General features: G+C 31.4%; 1 protein-coding gene across 1 annotated transcript; it reads left to right on the top strand.

Annotated features, from left to right (window-relative positions):
* Nucleotides 1–824: 824 nt before the first annotated feature.
* On the top strand, nt 825–18,374 carry LOC123668404 (juvenile hormone esterase-like). Its single transcript, XM_045602138.1, has 10 exons — nt 825–1,087; nt 6,732–6,884; nt 7,574–7,721; nt 8,001–8,195; nt 8,426–8,622; nt 8,839–8,995; nt 9,313–9,482; nt 17,174–17,324; nt 17,405–17,531; nt 18,061–18,374. The coding sequence occupies exons 1-10, from the start codon at nt 896–898 to the stop codon at nt 18,245–18,247; spliced, it is 1,677 nt and encodes a 558-aa protein (XP_045458094.1). The 5' UTR covers nt 825–895; the 3' UTR covers nt 18,248–18,374.
* The last annotated feature ends 2,770 nt before the right edge of the window (nt 18,375–21,144 follow it).

The raw sequence follows: 21,144 nt of genomic DNA, 5'->3' as shown, positions 1-21,144 counted from the left end.
ATCCGTCTATCAAGCTTCTTTGTATAGCCATCCATTTTAAAATGGGTAAAAACTGGTTTATGGTCAATTCTCAGATCATTAGCTAAATCGTAAGTATTCAAATGTCGATCTAGCTCCACTCTTTCAAAAATGTCGTCACGTTTATCCGTAACTGGGCGACCAGAACGCTTAAACCAATTTAATGCTTCTCTTACTAACATTGCATTAGGTTTATAAACGTCTCAATTTTTTTTTCGTGGCTTCATTCGTGCATTTCCCCTTTTTTAAAATAAAACTTTAAAATGTACAAAATTTCTTCGTCGGATTCACTTATTTTGGCGGATAGAAAAACAACTGAAAAGTGACGAGACATTGTTTTTTTTACTTTTTGAATTCATTTTTAAAATGTCACCTTTTCATGTTATCAGAACCAACCATAAATGGCAAACAAGACTACCAAAAAAGATTTTACTGCAACTTCTTAATAGAAAATACGAAAAGACTTTTTTCACGTCCTATTGTTTTTAATCGACCTATTATTATATTTAAGCTTATAATGTTCTATCTGTATTATGTCTAACAATGTTCTGTCTGTATCCGTTTAATTTAGACTGTCGAGTTTCTGTGATATTTTTTTTTTAAGTTGCACACTGAAAAACCGAATAAAGTCCAAATTTTCAACATTTTACCGACTTTTATCTATAGATAATTTAATATTTATTTACAATTTTTGAAATCGTTTTACAACGTTATCGAGCATAAAACTACACTCATAGCTTGACATGGCCTTGATATTTCAGTGTAGTTGAATCTTAGATGTTATTTTTATGACGCCAACTCTTCTTATTTAACCGCGCGACTTGCGTCTATGTTTTCATTTGATTTTTGATTTCGTTACTAACGGTTCTTCGACGAAATGTTTCGTGGTATCGTGGTATGGCTGTTAAGTGGATTTTTTGTTGTTATTTGTGCCGATAGTGTACCAGTTCGTAAAACTCCTCTAGGTGTTCTAGAGGGTTACTACATGAAAACACGGGGTGGGAGACAGATTTCCGCGTTCACGGCTATCCCTTACGCAGTGCCACCTGTCGGGGAATTAAGGTTTATGGTAAGTTTGAATGTTATTAGAAAAAAAAATGTTTTTGTGAGCAGTACCTAAATAATTTATTAATAATTATATTAAGACATCGTTTTTACGTAAATAGTTCTTAAAAAGTAAAAATATTAGTCATAAAAATATATTTTATTAACCGGTTGTTCCCAAAAAGAGTATTATATTGTTATGTATATGTTAAATATATTTATCTAAGAACCAATAATTTATTTTCAGTAAAACATTGATCAACGAAGTAGTACTAAGTTACGTAAATTAAAAAAAAAAAAAAAAAAAAAAAAACAAGCAAATGTTTTTTATGAAAGTTTTATAATTAAATATGTTTGTTGTTGATGTCGAGAAAAAGCTTTCAAAATGATAACATAAAAAGTGTTTTAACATAAACATAACTTATTACTATTAAGTAATAACATTACTCAATAGACAAGATATATCTTATTATAAATGTTACTCAACATACATTATATATGGATTCCGTTTGACGTATTTTCTTAGGGACAGTATAGGAAGTGCTATATGTATAAATATGACATAGAGGCATTAACAGTAAGTTGGCGCAAAAAAAAAACTCTTTTTTTGTGAAAGGAGGCGTGGGAAGGTTACAAACGACGATGTTAAGAAAATAAAAACATGTATACTTCGTTAATGTCTAATTGATAAAACCGAGTCTGGGTGTAATATACGTGGTCTGGCCATAAATACTGTTACAATTAAAAATAAACAAAATATTACATTTGAATTTGGAATCGATCATTTTCATATGATTTTTCATTGCGCTTTCTCATATTCGCGGCAATGCCTACACTGTAAAATATTTTGTGATATAAAATCGAGTGGCTTGGTAAAGAGAACCTAATAGCTATGATTGCATTACACTAAGTAGGTATGGTGTACACAAATACATTTTTTAAAATTCTCCATACGCTAGTATTAGGCAAATGTTTGTGTAATATAGGACTATTGATAAGAAAAAGATCTGGCCGTCCACGTAGTGTTCGTAAGAAAAAGGCGATCAAAGCAGTAAGGGAAAGACTTCGAAGAAATCCTGTCCGAAAACAAAAGATTTTACCTCGGGAGATGAAGACAGCACCAGTATACCACAAATTTTTGCCCGTCTGATCGACAAATTGTCGTGAAATTATCCTACTTATTAGTGTATTGTCACCGATCCTCGATGGGTCAAAATGAAGACCAAAGGAGTCAGTTACAAACATACAAACGTACAGATGAAGCTAATAATAAAAATAAAATAAAATAAAAAGCGCGTAATAAAAATAAATAAATAAAAATAGTTTTTTTTTTTGGTAAAAAATGTAATGGTAATTACCATTATAGCATATATATACTACATGGAACTGAGTAATTAATTGGTCATATACATTTTCACTTCTTATTTTTCCTCACAAACAAACTACCTATTACGTTCATATATGTTTTTTCCTCAACGCGTTAAAATACACGTGTTACGTTCAAGGGTCCACTTAAAACAATGTTACCTACAAACAGCTATTAATATTGCTCCACATTATGCAACTATGTGTTACTATGTAAGATATATAATTATGTTAGAATTTTTGATACCAAGATTAAAATGTATGTAATGTTAACACATAAATATTTTCAGACAACATTAATTTTTTCCACTATATAGTGTGGCAATGCGTCACCACAGCCTGTATCGCCACACCAACAATAAGGTTTACCCTCGCCTATAGATATTTCACATTAAAAAAAAAAACTTTTTAGGTGCGCGTAACCTCGAATATCTATCTAATACTATTAAACGAGCAATTATTGTCAATTATTCTATATATATAGAATTTGAATCTCGGAAACGGCTCCAACGATTTTCATGAAATTTAGTATGCAGGGGATTTCGGGGGAGATAAATAAATCTAGCTAGGATTCATTTTTATAAAATGTCGTTTTATCCCAATTTTTAGACATTAAAAAAATATCGTTAGAATACGAAGGTAAATTTCGCAATCGTCAATACAGTAGTTTATGCAACTGTCATATAATGAAGGGTATTAAAACACGAGTGTGAGTTTATGAAACGAGCGCAGCGAGTTTCATAATAGTAATGAGTGTTTTAATACCCGTGTTATATGCAGTTGCATACACTACTTTATCTTCACTAATGCAATTAATCAAACAACAAGAGTAAAAGCTGACAATAGTTTATTTATAATAATTGTTCAAATTTTGGATGGTACAATTTTGAAAGTTAATGTTAATTATTGATCCAGCAGCTGTAGCGGTCGCGGGGCAAGCAGTAGAGCTCGTAGACGGAGTCGGAATAAGTTATTATATTCTTTTTCATATAATTTTCTAGATTTTTCTGGCAAAAGATTGTGAGTTAATTTTGTTGCCAATTCTAGAATATCCGGAGGCGTACAAATATCATCGTCGCTATCCATTTTTAACTTTTAATTTATTAAATTAAATTCACGCGTACGTGTATTGTCACAGTGATTTTGCCTCCATTAAAATCGAACCAATGAGAGCGCAGCTGCGCGCATGCGCGCGATGTTATAATGAGCTTTTACGATATCGATGTGGATACCATCATGTGAAATTGCTTAAATTGAGTGTTTTGTTGTCTGCGCTATAACAGTAGTAATTATAAGTCAAGTATTGGAAACATAAGTAGAATGTTACAACATTAGTGTAGATAAAAGTTGTAATAGCACAGGCGGCCGGTCGCAGTTGAGAAATAAGACCATGGTTCAAATCCTACATCGATTATTATTATTTTTTTCTCATTGCACTTTTTATTTTTTATTAAATAATGTATGTAAAATCGAAAAATATTATTTATATTTTATCATTATTATTTTTTAATTACTTTTTTGATTTTTGATTTTTTTATATTTATGTATATTTTTTATCATTGTCGGTAAAAAGAATATCATTCATATTTTATAAATACGTAATTCGTATTTAAATATGATTTCCAAAAAACACGATTTACTAAAAATACCGAGCTAAGCTCGGTCACCCAGGTACTATATTATAACTAGATGTGCCCGCGACTTTGTCCGCGTGTAATTTAACAAGAAAGTTATTGTTTAGTTCGCAGAGTTATACAATAAATAGATGTCGAAGATAAAAATTTCCTAAGTTACTCCTTATTATATCAGCTGTCTATCAGAGAAAGTCCCGTCAAAATCGGTTCAGCCGTTTCAAAGATTGGCTGGAACAAACAGACAGACAAACCGACCGACAGAAATTGCAAAAAATGTTAGTTTGGTATACTTACCGTGTATACCTACATCCATATGCATTTAGTAAAAAGCGGTTATTTTAATATTACAAACAGACACTTCAGTTTTATTTATTTGATAAAGTTAAGTAGAAAGCGCCCTCAAAAAATCACAACATGCGAATTGTAGGTAAAGTTAAGTAGAAATAGAGCAGATACAATACGTACAATATATAGTTATTAGTTCAAAAGCCTTTCAAAATTGTTTCGACGTCATTACTACCATTACCAATAAAGCCAAGAAATTAAATTGAAATAATTTACATTGGAGAATGAAATATGAGGACGCTTATTAAAGCATTATATATTTTTTTATTTTGCAAAGACAAATTTCTAATGTTGTGTACCACATTCATATGGAATATAATTTTATCATTGTTTTCAATTAAATTAAAATAAGTTTTTCTATAAAAGGAACCAGTTAATTCTCGCTCTCACTCTCGCAAAAAAACAAAAAAAAAAAAATTTTAACCGCAAAAAGTATGTATGCTATCGGTTTCGGTTATGATCCTAGGTAACTGATATCGTTTGTTAGTTAGTCATAATAGTAGATATTGAAATCACCAACTAACCCGCAATAGAATAACAAGGTGAAGAATGCTATAATCCGTCTTCTATATAGAAGACCTTTGACAGATTAAGTCTGGTTCCAGTTCAACATTTTGTAGCATATTTTAGTTTTTTATTTATCGTGGTATAGGCGGTATATGGTATAAATTTCGAAAGTACCTTACAGAAGATCACAGCTAAGTAATACTGATCTCAACAAGTGTTGTATTCCTGCGGTGAGTAAAGACAGAGTTTCGAGCGAGAGAAGGAGGGTTGGGTACTAGGCATCCGCTTACCCGAGGTGAACCATACGCTTGTATGCAACCTTAGCAGTAAAATAAATATGAATAGAATATAAATAGTTGTGTTTGCTCGCAAACGAAAAAAAAAAAACGACTTCAATTACATCGACGAGTAATACAACGTAGATCGACGAAAAAATAGTCAAGTAACGACGCGTTATCAAAGGTTACTCAAAAATTAGTTATCAGATCTCAATAAAATTTATATGTGACCATATGACAAACATCAGCTTTCGATTAAATTAAAAATTATTAAAATCGGTACACCCAGTAAAAAGTTATTGCGGATTTTCAAGAAGTTCCCTCAATTTCTCTGGGATCCCATCATCAGATCCTGATTTTCTTATCATGGTACTAAACTAAGGATATCTTCTTTCCAACAAAAAAAGAATTATCATAATCGGTATACCCAGTAAAAAGTTATTGCGGATTTTTAAGAATTTCCATCAATTTCTCTGGGATCCCATCATCAGATCCTAGTTTCCTTATCATGATACTAAACTTTGGATATCTCCTTTCCAACAAAAGAAGAATTATCAAAATCGGTACATCCAGTAGAAAGTTATGCGGTATAATACAACGTAGGTCGACGAAAAAAGCGTCAAGTAAAAACGCATTATTAGATATAGCTTGAAAAGTAGTTGTTAGATCTCAAATAAATTTAAATGAGACCAATTGGCACACACCACCTTTCGATTAAAAGAAAATTTGTCGAAATCGCTCCACCCAGTCAAAAGACCTGATGTAACATACATAAAAAAAAATACAGTCGAATTGAGAACCTTCTCCTTTTTTGGAAGTTGGTTAATAAAATATAAGACATCCATAGCGCTTTGACTTACCAAGTTATCTGTCACTATTGTTATGTAGTTGATAGAAGTACGTACTTATTCGTTAGTTTTCAATAGTATATTTTCATTATTTGTATGTACCGTATCTACTGTAACGAATGAATAATTAAAAACCGTCTGTTGATTTAATTTTTTTTACATATAAATTTGTTCTCTGTATACCAATATAAAGAGAATAATTACAAAATGTATGTATGTATGTATGTATGTATGTATCTATGTATGTATGTATTTCGACTATATTGCAATGAAACTTCGACAACGTCTTTTATCAATTATGATGATATCCCATCATGAGAAAATGTGTTCATTGTTTAGTAGGTACTTCTTGCAGCATAAATTATGCCGTAACCAACGACACATTATTCAAATGATAATGAATTTAAATGCGATAATAATTTTTACGTCAGTCGATGTAATTTAAATTTTTGTTTTAATTATAAATTGATTGAAATTTTATATAATGATTAGTCATCAAAATTGAATTGCAACATTTTTATTTACTCAATTAAAATTTAAAATATCGATTTCGTATATTACACAATTTACACAGAAAAAGTTTATATTTCAATAAAAAAAAAAAACTTATAGACAGTAAAATGATTGACTCATACCTGTCTAAATAATATTTTACTGTATGATGATTATAACGAAATACCCTTTAATTTCAGCCTCCTGTACCAGTTTCATCATGGTCAGATACCTTAAATGCTTCGAAGATAGCTCCGATATGTGTCCAACGGAACCCATACACACGTCAGAAGGAGATAGTTGGACAAGAGGACTGCCTATATTTAAACATATACTCACCGTTCATAGGGAATGTGAGTAATATTGATTAAATAAATGTATGTATTTGCATTACACCTTCTGTTTCTAAAGGCATGTACACAGGTATTAACATAACAAGGTTGGCATATTTTAATAAGCATATTCAAATTACCAATGTACATTTGTATACAGAAAATAATAAAAATAATAATAAAGACGTTTATTCACCAAGCATTTAGAATTTAAAAAAGTCTAAGTCTACTTTACAGAGATTTTAGAAAAAATGCTGGTGAAAAGGTCATAGACTCAGCTTATAGCTGCTTTTCAGTCCGCACCTTTACAAATGCTGCCAGTGGGTATAGGACGTTAAATTTACATTTAAAAACTAAATATAGTTAAATATAATAATAATAAACTATATAATAATAAACTATATAATAATCATATATTATGGGCGAGATATATAATTCACATGGTTAGTCTTTAAAGTTTCCATTAGCTTCTTTGCGTAGTATGTATTTACGGAATTAGTGAAGGTGTGACCATTATTTTTGTACGTAAATTTACTGATGTAGGTTAATAAATAAATAATTAATGCAGAATCGATAAATGTAAATGCTGAAAGTCGAACTCCTTAACTAATTCAAGAAGAAAAAAGAGATAGTTAAACAAACATTCGGAAACTATGTGTCGCTTTCTCTAATTTATAATCCAAGTGCTTTAATTTTTCTATTTTATACAGGAGCCTATACCGAAAGATAAACTTCTTCCCGTGATGGTGTTTTTCCACGGCGGGGGCTGGATGTGTGGTGACGGCACTACGGACATGTACGGACCAGAGCACCTCTTAGACAGAGATGTTCTATTTGTTGCACTCAACTATAGATTAGGTAAAATCTATATTCATTCCAAAAATCACTGTGTTATAAAAGAAGATTTTCTAGAGGAATGCCCTTTGTTAGCGATAAGATCTACTTTGTACATTTTGGTTTTTTTTTAATACTAAATAGGTTTTTATTTTGATGCACATACAAAAAAGAATAATATGTTATGTTATTATGAAAGCCAATTACGACGCAAAGAAACAATGTAATAAGCATTAAAAGTGCCATAATGTTCATTAAGAAATAGAAATGGTAATTAGAGTAGGTATAAATAATGCATTTCAGGTCCACTTGGTTTTCTCTCGACTCAGGATGAGCACTGTCCCGGCAACAATGGTCTCAAAGATCAGCAAGAAGCTTTAAGATTTATCCAGAAAACAATCCATGCTTTCGGTGGTAATAATCAGTCCGTTACGATATTCGGTGAGAGCGCAGGCGGGGCCAGTGTCAATTATCACATGTTATCTGAAACTAGCGCTGGTGAGTTTAATTCTTGTTAAAATACGAGTGTATACAATTTCAAAAAAAAAAAAACGAAAGTAAAAGTGCCCATTTTTACAATGTATTTCGTTGATTAGTTTGATCTTAATAGATATACATCATCATTAATCATTGATCACACATTAATGAAGTTGAAATGACCCTTCGTGCTAGACAATTTTATTGTACTTTTCTCATTGATACGAATATTTCTTACTTTGTATTTTCAGGTCTTTTTCATAAGGCGATATCTGAATCCGGAACAGCCCTGGTTCCATGGGCCGAGGCGCCGCCCGGTGAACCGAAACTGAATGCCTTCCGGCTTGCCAAGTTCCTTAATTGTCCTCAAGCGCCTTCTGAACGCATGATAAAGTGTCTTCGCAGTTTGGACAGTTACGATATAATTGACACAGAATTTAAATTCTATGTAAGAGCAAATACTTTATGTATTTTTTTCAACTGTTTAACAATGTTGTCGTCTGTAGTGACATTTTTGATATTATTATTGTTCGCAATATATTTATGATGGCTAATCGATAAGTAAATAATACACAGCAGAGATTTAATAGGTCATATGGTTTTATTACAAAATTGTAACATACTTATGTTGCAAGTATATATATGTGTGTGTATATGTGTTTAGGAGTGGGACTATGAGCCGATGACAACATTCAAAGCCGTTATTGAACCTGACCTTCCAGGAGCATTCCTAACAAGAAGTCCTCGTTTACCACCTTCCACAAACCTCGTGCCTTGGCTTACAGGAATCAACAAAGATGAGGGATGCCTGAAATCTGTCTGTAAGTAAAACAAGTAAATATTTAGATTGATAATTCTATACGCTTTTTCTTTTAAAACTTGAATTTTTAGACTTTCGAGTTTAAAAAATTACACACATTTACTTATTAAAATAATAATATACCTGTTGCACTGGTGGGTAAACGTAACGTAATTTAGATCCCTGTTTTGTACCTTTTTTAATATTATTATTTTATCGATGACATCGTAGACTAACTACAAAGTCATCGTTTAAAGGTGAGAGAATGCGACAGGGATGAATGCTTACTTCGAACTGTTTGTTAAAAATAAATGTAGAGTTTAAAATATTCTTCAACAGGGATAACAAAATACCGCGAACGCTTTGAGGAGTTTATTTCAGGATTTGATACGATCGCTCCTGTCACGTTCTATTACGATACTTCTCCGATGTCAGAACAAATTACTGAAGTACTGCGGAAAGTGTACTTGAACGGTGACGAGAAAACCGTAAAAGATGGAATACTTAAGGTAGCTAATTATTATTAATAGTGGTCGCCGTCAGTCGAAATACAACCATAATTTGGTCGGCAACGCGCTTGCAATGCTTCTGGTGTTGCAGGCGTCTATAAGCGACGGTAATCTCTTACCATCAGGTGAGCCGTACGCTTGTTTGCCGATCTTGTTATATATAATATAAATAAATGCGTAGTATTAACGTCCTTAACACTACATTTATGCCTGCTATTAATATACATTAAGATAAATGTAAACTATGCAAAAACCTATGCCATCTGAAGTAGTTGACTCTGTTAAAATAATCACATCGATACTCTTTTTGGAGTTAAGTATGCATTGTTCTAGTGCCGAGAACTTTTCGATCGTATTTATGTGCAAATGTGCATAGATTTGTATGGTACCTGATAAAGAAAATCAATAATGTTTAACAATAAGTTATTTCATTTATATCGTCTAAGCCTATCTTAATAAAATAGTAGTTTTTTTGTAAGTAAAACAGATATTAAAATTACCTATAAAGAAAAATAATAATAAACTTAACTTTTTCATTATCATCCATGCGACCTCGTACAAACGTTTAAACCTTATACCTACATACTTAAATTTTCCGGTGACCTTTAGTTCTTGCTTAGTCTTATAAAAAGTTGTTTGTATTTTGTCATAGATTATCTTAAGTATACAGTATTAATTTTTATTCTGTGTGATTTTGTTCACGTGTGTTCGTTTATTTCGCACTAGATTTTCCTCGTTATGTAAATATGTATATTTAAATTTTATAATAGGGCACTTTGTAACAGCTTACTGTCAACGAAAGAAGTAATCTTGGAATACACATAAAAATATTAATAACACTAATACCAGATTTGACTTATAATACACAATTTTAATTTATTCTTTAAAAATGTTATTATATTTCAATTTGTAAAACTTTAGTATGTATGATGATTTATTTCAAGTTTTTTTGAGCTTTAATTTATCCAAGCAATAAATATTATCAAAATAAAAAATTGATAAGTATTAAGACATGTAAACCGTGAAAGTTTAAAAACTTATTATGAAAAAAAGTTAATATGCATATCTATACAATAAATAATTGTAGATTATTAACCAAGGGGATAAAGCAGTGTCTTCTGTCGCGGGTGACGATTTAAATCGCGAGCGTAACGAAGGACTCGAGGTTTACTCCCGAGCGTAGCGAGGGTGTTAAAAACTTAAATCACGAGCGAAGCGAGGGATTTAAGACGAATCCTGAGTGTAGCGAGGGGTTTAAGTTTACCTAAGACTAAGACAGCTTTATCACCCAGGAAAATACTCTACTTTTCGTACCATTTGCGAAAAAATCGGTGTAGAGTTCAACATCTTTAAGTTTTAAACATTTAGCTTATTTATAAAAATAAATTAAAATAAACTTAACGTTTATGTACTTGAAGAAAACAAAAACGCGGCAAATTCCTAGACTAATATTTTTAATTAATAGGAAAGGCATCAAGCTCATACGGCTTCGTCGGTTTTCGTAATTTTATTTAATAATCATAACTGCATAATAAATGCGTATTCCTTTTTCAAAAAGATGTATAATGCTTTATATACAAACTCAATGGTGTAAACACAGATGTAGTTTTTTTTTTTTTTTTTTTTTTTTTTATGGACTGCACGTTAGTGCATTGCCAATGACGAGCAGGAATTAAGAAAAATGTTCAAAAATTGTGGATAACGGACAAGAGGAATTTATGAGAGGATTCAGAACAGGATAGGAAGAAACAAAATAATATATTTTATGATGAAAAGGAAAAAATAAAAATAAATAAAAAAACATATACAGTATATTAAATGTCTATATTATTAAGAAATATATAATCCAATAGAATTTTATATATATCATACTTTCTAGAAGACAATAAACAATTTATAGATGTAGGAAAAGGAATTTTATATTTAATCAGTGACTCTAGGAAACGGGAGCGGTTGAAAAGTGGACAAGAGAATAAAAGATGGTTAATATCCCCCGTTTCATAACCACAAAAACAGGACGGACTGGAAATAATTTTAAATCTAGCCAGATGGTGTGGAGAACAAGTGTGACCAAGCCTTAGTCTCGATATTATGCTACAGCCTTTTCTATTAAAATCCATATTATAAAACCATGGTTTTACCAAAATTTCAGATTGTAAACTATAATAATACGTTCCTTTTTGCCTACTACTATGATCATAGGACTCTTGCCACGACTTATCCATACAAAGTTTGGGCAAAGTTAATAAATCTGGGTAGGAAATTTTATATGGAAAAAGGTCACCACTTATTGTAGCTTCTCTAGCCAGAGTATCTGCTCTAACATTTCCCTCTATTCCACAATGGCTAGGGATCCAAGCAAGCGTTATTAAAATGCCTTTCTCAGTGCACTCCGTTAATAATTGTCTAATGCCAAATATATAAGGATGCTGTTGTTTAATTTTAAAAGGATTCTTGACAAGAGCTTGAATAGAACTTAATGAATCTGTGAAAACTATGGATTTTTTAAGTTTAGCTAACCTTATATATTCTAAAGCTTTTAAAATGCCTAAGCATTCCCCAGAGAATACTGTACATTCAGGAGGGAGTTTGATTTTTTGAACAATATTATATTGAAAGTGAAAAACTCCTACTCCGACATTACTATTGGCAAAATGTTTTGACGCATCTGTGAAAATATAATGATAATCGCTAAATCGTGTTTTAATTATTCTTTTAAATTTTTCATCAGCCCTAAAAGAATTTGTTTTTTCTATGTCAAAGTTTACAACATTAGGACTAGAAGTAAGGGCATTGTATGAACAAGAGAAAATTGGTAAATTACAAGAGCTTTGAATTGGAGCGGAAAGAGATTTCAATTTAAAATAACTTGTAACTAAACACGGGTTTGGTTTATTTGTCCAATACGAACTATTAGAAACAAAGTAAGCAAGTTGTTGGAGCTTTGCAATAATTGGATGATCAGTGACTTGAAGGCAGCGAAAAAGGTATTTGTCTGCCAAATATTGACGACGTAAATGCAAAGGAGGGTCACAGCATTCAGCCTGTAAAGCATTAATAGGGCTAGTTTTCATGGCCCCACAGATGATCCTAAGACATTTACTTTGAATTTTATCCAATGCTTTAAATCCCGACATTGACCCAGGTTCTAGCAAGAAGGTGCCATATTCTAATATGCTACGTATTAATGCGTTATATATCAATTTTAAGTAAAAGGGATGGGCACCCCACCATACACCTGCAAGACATCTCATAATATTTAGATTTCTCTCACATCTATTTATAATAAAATTAAAGTGAGGAGTTCCTGAAAGCTTTTCGTCTAAAATAATACCTAAAAATTTATGATGGTTTTTTTGCGGTATAATACTATTGTCATAAGTCACATGAAGTAATGGAGCTCTACGCATTCGATGAAAAAGAACGACGGAGCTTTTTGGTGGTGATAAATCGAGACCATGATTATCTAACCACCGTTTAAGATAACACAGAGATTCCGTTAATTTCGCAGACGCATCATCAATATTATTTCCTTTTATGTATAAAAGTAAGTCATCCGCATATTGCAAAACATCAACATTCTTGTCAATTGCTAAATCTAAATCATGGGTATACAAATTGAACAACAAGGGGCTTAAAACTGACCCTTGAGGTAAACCTTTGGTGAGGATTCTTAAATATTTTTGGTTATTATTGTAAAAAATAATTGATCTATCAGTAAGCATATTTATTATAAATGAAATAATTTTGCTGGGGATTTTAAGACTGAATAATTTTTGTCTTAGTATTGATACAATGACATTATCATAGGCATTCGACAGATCTAGGAAGGCTGAAAGCACAAATTTATTTACAGAAAAAGCTAATCTTATATCCGAAGTATATATACCTATATTGTCGTACGTGCTTTTATTTCGCCGAAAACCAAACTGGGACGAAGAAAGAAGAGAGTTACTTTCTACGAACCACTCAAGGCGATTTTTAACTAAATGTTCAATTATTTTTAAAAGGACTGATGAAAGAGCTATGGGGCGATATGAGGATGGGAGGAGAGGATCCTTGTTTGTTTTTAATATAGGGATAATAAGTTGACATTTCCATTCTAATGGGATATTGCCAGACTGAAAAATAGTGTTTAATATTTTTAGGTATATTGTCAAACTATTGTCATTAAGATGGGAAATAAATGAGTAATATATACCATCAGGTCCAGGGGCAGAGTCTGAGACATAAGATAATACATTTTTTAATTCCGTTTTGCTAAAGGAAGAATTTAATCCTGGAGATTCGTCATGTTCGTCTGCTATGCTATTTTTGTCTAATAGGTTAATATTTATGTTAACTGTTGGAGGAGCAAGTTTATCTAGAAAATCATTTGCTATACTGCTGGGGAGTGATACAGAATGGGTTGTATTATATGCTGACTTGAATCTTCTTATCTTTTTCCATACATCTGATGGAGGAGTATGAGGAGATAAGGAGGAGCAGAAATTTCTCCAACCATCACATTTTTTTCTTTTAAAAAGTAATCTAGTACTGTTTACAATATTTTTTAATGACAGATAGTTTTCCAAACACATATTGTTATTATATTTTTTTTCAGCCTGTTTTCTTTTTTTTATAGCTTCCGTACAATCTTTATCCCACCAAGGTGGACTAGGAATATGAGAAGTTTCATTTTTCACTGGGAAGATTTCATTAGCACTTTCAATCAAGACATCCGTGAAAACAGGAGCATCAATAAGTGCATCATTTGACAATAATTGTAGCAATTTTGTATCTACTTTATTACTAAATTGCTCCCATGTTTCTGATGTAACATTATTAAGATTATATCTAGGGAGCAGTTTTATGTTCTGTTTTGGTATATTTACATTGTTAATAGCACAAGAAGTGATTACAGGAAAATGATCACTTCCATAGGTTGAACTTAATACAGAACATGTTAATTGTGGCACAAACTGTGGTGAACAAATAGTTAAGTCCACCACGCTTTTACCTTCAAAAGGCAGAGTCCGCCTTGTAGGCTCTCCAGAATTAATAATACACAAATTATTTACATCAAGAATATCTAAAAGCTTTTTACCATAACTGTTACTTACTGAACTACCCCAGGACTGATGCTGGCAGTTAAAATCCCCTGTTATTATTAACGGCTTTGGAAGTGATGCTAAAATATTATTTATTTCATTTAAAATATTATTAGAAATATGAGAAATATATACAGACACAAAAGATATGTTATGTACACTTATAGCTAAAATAGAAAGTTCAGAACTATGTACAGGAATATTAATTAAATTAAAAGGAACGTTTTTCTCAATGAGAAAGGCTACTCCGCCAAAACCATCTAGTCTATCTTCTCTGATGGTATTATAATTACGAAACCTAAGATTATTACTTGGCCTAAGCCAAGTTTCTGAGATAGAAAATAAAAAAGGTTTATAATTATTTAATAAATAAATTATGTCGTTTTTTTTATTAATTACACTTCTGGCGTTCCACTGTATTATTATCTGGGAACTGTCCATTTTGAATTATATTTACGATACACTGTATTAAAGGGGCAACGATGGACGGTAAACTTTTGTTGTTTTGTAAGTAACTCTGTAATAGTGAAAGCACATCTGAAATTTTGGCAAAATCATTTTTAGAGTTAATGATATCTACTGGAGTTGAATTTTTTTCAAATTCATTGAATGAAAATTCTTTTATTATATTTTTATGAGCAATTTTATCATAACCTATATTAGGCTTAATAGGATCCCGAGGTCTAGATATAAATGTTTTTTTGTATGATTTATTAGGATTTTGGCTAATATTTACTTCTTTACTAACTTCTGAATAAGATTTGTATGATGCTGGTATCTCTTTATTAGCCTCTGCATATGATACACACTTTTCAGCCATATGTAATTTAATAGATTTTTGCCTATTGAATTCAGGGCACGCTTTACTATTTGCCATATGGTTGCCAGAACATAAACAGCAAAAATAATTATCATCATTGGCATTGCATGATTCTGATGTGTGCTCCTGACCACACTTTAAACACCTTGGCTTAGACCTGCACTGCAATTTTGTGTGTCCATAACGACAACATTTGTAGCATTGGATTGTGGGAAAGATGTAAAGCTCGACTGGAAGAGAATTGTAACATATAAAAATTCTTTTTGGGAGGACCCTGCCATCAAAATAGATTACTACTGATTGTGTGGGCTTCCACACAGTAGCGCCTTCAACAACAGTTTTGTAATTTAAACGTCTAACCTTTACAACTTTACCACAACCAATAGGTGTAGAAATATTTTTTATAATTTCTTCTGGGGACCATTCTATTGGCACACCCCTAACGATACCGATTCTAATAACATTAAAAGATGGTATAAAAGCGTGATAACTATTTTCAAGAAGCAGGCTATTATTTAAAAAAGAATTCGCATCTTTAAAATTATTAAATGCTACAGAAATTCGGTTTCGTCGTATCTTTTTCAAGCTGCCGTTAATAATATTATATATTTTATTTTTCATAAGGAAATCTCCGAATGTGATTGGGTGTAAAATCGTTCCATCGTTATCACCTTTTGTAATTTTTTGAACATGAATTAAATAAGGAGACACATCATTTTCATTATAAATATTTCTGCCTATGGGATTTTTAGAGACAGTGTTATCAGGTTGGAGCTGTGATTGTGGTACCGAAACGGGGACATTTTTATTATTTTCATTTTTATTCGTCTCATCTGATTTCTCAGACTCCGAACAATGACAACCAACTTTTTGGTTTCCCGCGTTTTTTCTAACTTTTTTATTACATTGTTTACAAATTTTATGAAGACGAGATCTCTTAAGTGGCTTTTTACTCATAGAGTGATCAGTTTCCATACTCGATTCATCGTAATCAATTGTAATAAAATTGCTAGGTTGCGGAATATATTGTGAATTAAAATCATTCCCGCCACCCGGGTCCGGAGGTTCGTTCATTCTATATAATAAATATTTACATACACTTACCGAAAATAGAAGAAAAACAAACTAAATACAAAACTAAAACTAAATAACTAAATATATACACTTTACACCTGATCTGAACTATATTTAAAGTAATTTTAATAGTAGCAAGAAAAAACACAACCGCGCGCGTTTAAGTTTCCCGCTCCCACAGATGTAGTTCAGTATAATTTAACAATTTTCTTTCCCTGTTTTTAACAGATTAAAAATGACTATTGTTATGTTCGCTTTTTGTGGCATAGAATGTCACTTTTTTGAGCAAGTGCTACGAAAAATTAATTGTAGTGTCTGTTTTTAATATTAAAATAACCGATTTAAATTCATATGGATGTATACACGGCCATATACCAAAATGACATTTGTAAAAATTTTTGTTTGTCTGTTTTTCTGTCTGTTTGATTGTACCGGCTAATCTCTGAAACGGCTAGACCGATTTTGACGGGACTTTCACTGGCGGATAGCTGATGTAATAAAGAGTAACGTAGTCTACTTTTATTTCAGAAATTCATATATTTTATAACTCTGTGAGCTGAAAAACTTTTTTATTAAATTCCACGCGGATGAAGTTGCGGGCACACTTAGTATAGTATACAATAATATGCACTTGTAATATTATCCAGTTTAATATAAATATGCCCACCATACACATATATTATTATATACATATTTTTTTATTTCAGATGTATTCAAACTCTTACTTTGATTACCCGGCCTTAGAGTCAGTGGCACAAGCGTTGAAATACAGCAATAATCCGGTGTATCTTTATGAACTTACATATCGAGGTTCTAATAGTTTTTCTCAAATCTTCGGGGACCCTGACGGAAATTATGGTAATTGTTTTTGTATACATATAATATATATGTCTTTATAAAGTAGTTGTAGAAAGTAATTAAAAATTTGTTATCAACAGGAGTATGCCATGCGGATGAACTTATGTATCTATTTCCAATACATTTTCTTCAAAACAAGTTTAGTCCTGAAGATAATAAAATACTTGATCTCCTTATCACTCTTTGGACTAATTTTGCAACCAGTGGGTAAGTGAGCGATATCATAATAAGTAAAAGCAAGGCGAATGTTTATACCTAATATTATTTTGCAAGCTGCAATTTTCTTGATTATTTTAATTTCGTCATTCATGTGCTCTGCGACTACTGCTTTAGTTGCCACATATCTAAAGGCGTAATAAGTCAATGAAATTGAATTTTGCTTTGGTCATCGATTACTTCTGTGCGAAGACTATCAAATGTCATACTTTGATTTTATTAGTAAATAATAATAATAAATAAATATCTACACAATACACACACGGCCGTCTGTTCCTAAAGTAAGCAACTTATAAGCTATAAATACACAAACAAATATTTATATTACACCCAGACTCGGGAATCGAACCCACAACCCTCGGACCAGAAAGCAGGGTCACTACAAACTGTGCCAACGGGCTAGTCTAGTATAAGTTTTATTAATCTGTTGTTGAGAAAACGTTTGCTGTACTTTTCAAATATACAGGCAACGATCTTTTACCTAGCGTCTTTTAATATAAAGTAATTTTTATTTATACAGAAATCCTAATAAGCCAATCGAAGTGTCGTTCGATTGGCAGCCAGCTACTAACCAAGATAAGTTGGAATACTTAGACATCGGCGTGGAGCAAGTTATGAAGCAAGAATTCGCTAAAAAGGCAAAGTTGTGGAGTGAACTGCCTCTGTGGCATAATCTAAGGAATCAAAGGGTCAGAGACGAGTTGTAGAGTAATTAATCTGAAAGATAATAATCACTACGAATTATATCGTCGATAATAATCACTACGAATTACATCGTCGATCATAATCATCATCATCATTTCAGCCTATCACAGTCCACTGCTGGACATAGGCCTCCACAAGTTCACGCCAAAAATGGCGTGAACTCATGTGTGTTGCCCATAGTCACCACGGCGAGTTGGTGACCGCAGGGCCGGCTTTGTCGCACCGAAGACGCTGCTGCCCGTCTTCGGCCTGTGTATTTCAAAGCCAGCAGTTGGATGGTTATTCCGCCATTGGTCGGCTTTTTAAGTTCCAAGGTGGTTGTGGAACCTTGTTATCCCTTAGTCGCCTCTTACGATACCCACGGGAAGGGAGGGGCTATATTCTTAATGCCGTAGCCACACAGCGTACATCGCCGATAGTATAGCCAAAAGTAACTCAATAATAAATATACATTTATAGGCAATGAAATCGATATAAACACGAAATCTGTTCATATTCATGTACTTAAATGCTCGATTAATTTCGTATAATGATACGTAAATTAAGAATAGGGGTATGGCTGTTTAGTTATTAGTGATTTTTAGTAACATTATCATTTATTTTATAAATCGCAAGATTTAGGATATACACGTTCTTTTTTTTTTTATTAAAATAACCCCTGACTATATCACGACACATTTTAAAAATAAAAGACTAAATACTCAATGTAAATATTTTTTATTATTTTTATGTAATAGTGTGAATTATAATACTGCTATGCTCAATTACAAGTTAATGAAATGTCCTTAGATGTGTAAGCATACAATAAAAAAATAAATGTAACAATTACAAACAAAAGTTACAAATCAAGCTCAATAACATTTTTGTTACATTTTTATTTTTATCATTACATAGTATAAAAACATAATCGCTTCCCGCTGTCTGTATGCTTAGATCTTTAAAACCAAGCAATGTATTTTGATGCGGTTTTCTTTAGTAAATAGAGTGATTCCAGAGGAAGGTTTATATGTATAATACATGCATAATATAATAGAGGAATACCAATAGTTTTAGAGGTTTCTAATGTGATGTCTTGAATAAACACATTTTTTCGCACATATATTATATTTATTTTAGTTTACATTTATTTTATATTTTATATTTAGTACCAGCGTTGCACCCGTGCGAAGCCGGGGCGGGTCGCTAGTAATATATTAAAACGAGATTTTAATATGTATTATACACATGGATTAGTTTCCGCTTAGTTTAATTTTTATAAATTACTAAAATGTTGTTTTGTTTTTATTTCATTTTCAAAGGGAAAATTATTTCGTGATACGAATTTCCCACGGTTTATAATAATATTGTTATTATTTTTATGTCGAAAATAAATGATGTTTTGAGATGTCTAATATTTTGTTTAAACACTATGAATAAGTTTTTGTACATTCATAGCGTTATTTTTTAAATATTCAAAAACTCTTGGATCCATTATCAATATCATACGTTATCTATGGTTACGCGTAACGTCCAAAAATGAGCAATAAAAATACTATTATGTAATTGGAAAAACGAAATCAAATTGATTTGTCCACTGTGTCTACAAACTAATTTGACAAATATTAAAAAGGTAATGCCCAGGTTAGGTACTTTTACCGATTTTTTCAATTTGACTGAAGAAATGACTAATCCGTATACACAAATATTCGGAAGATCGCTGGTTCTGTCAGTTAAAAAATGTAATGTAGAGTGAAAAAATGTAATAACTATCGATCCCGTATTTATTATTTCGAAACAAAAAATAAAAATAAAAGGTTACATTAATTTTCAGTCGATAGATTAAATTAGGGGCAATAAAATGTATTTCTATTTAAAAGTAATTCTATTTAGTAGGACTTTTTTATCAAATGAATAAGGTTAAAATTTTACATTTTTTATAGATTGGTTTAATGAAAAAACAGTGTAAGGTCAAATACAATAAAATAACTTTGTTAAAAATACTCAAGATACATCAATACTCGATTCACAATCTATACATGTATACATATAATAAAATGGTAGGAAAGTCAAAACTGTACATTAAATATTTTTTTAAAAGAATACTTGGGGTGTGATCTGCAATCGACACCGAAGCCAAAAATATAGTTTTTAGAATTTTAGTCTGTTTGTCTGTATGTATGTCCGGGATAAACTCAAAAAGTACTGCATGGATTTACTTCAAATTTGGCACGAATATTATTTAGAAGTCGGGTCAACATATACGGGGAACGAGCAGTGAACCTTTATTTCTTCAACGCATTCTGTAACAACGTGTAATCTAACGACGCATATTTGAATGTTGTTGTTATTATGTTAATAACCATGCTATAAGCTAGCTTCACACTATAAATAAAGACATTCTGTAGTATATTTAGTATCAGCATTGCACCCGTGCGAAGCCGGGGCGAGTCGCTAGTGATTAATAAAACCGCAATAGAATTTTAAATTGTTATTAATTTCTAGCCTATATGTACTTCCTAGGGTTGAACAATACTAAACTTAACATTGGTAAAAAGATAATTAAAAACAGTTTGGTCAAGCTATTATTTAATACAATGAATCCAATTTTAACAAAGATATAATAAAAATATATAAATATTTATAAACGTCAAGCAGTTGATAAATAAAATAATAAACTTAACTTTAAATACATAATAAAGTTTTTCTAGCCTTTTTTATAACATATTTAAGAAGTGATATATTATTCATAATTATAATAACAATAACAGCATATATACTTTAAATTATTTCAAATAAAAGCAATAATTTAAGGCTTCCGAGATGCTTATAAATACATGTATCTATTCATATTTAGGAACTGATTACATAGACCATTCGATTATTATCTTTAAACTTTAATGACTTTTTTATTTGAAACATT

The sequence above is a fragment of the Melitaea cinxia genome, chromosome Z, assembly GCF_905220565.1.
Source record: "Melitaea cinxia chromosome Z, ilMelCinx1.1, whole genome shotgun sequence".
Taxonomy (NCBI): domain Eukaryota; kingdom Metazoa; phylum Arthropoda; class Insecta; order Lepidoptera; family Nymphalidae; genus Melitaea; species Melitaea cinxia.
The sequence above is the reverse complement of the archived record's forward strand: the minus strand, read 5'-3'. Positions and strand labels throughout refer to the sequence as shown.

Excerpts from the sequence above, each read along its gene's own strand:
- LOC123668404 (XM_045602138.1), top strand. The coding sequence starts at position 896 with ATGTTTCGTGGTATCGTGGTATGGCTGTTAAGTGGATTTTTTGTTGTT. Across the intron at positions 9,483-17,173 it reads TAAAAGATGGAATACTTAAG|ATGTATTCAAACTCTTACTT; the intron begins GTAGCTAATTAT and ends TTTTTATTTCAG. Across the intron at positions 17,532-18,060 it reads ACTAATTTTGCAACCAGTGG|AAATCCTAATAAGCCAATCG; the intron begins GTAAGTGAGCGA and ends TTATTTATACAG.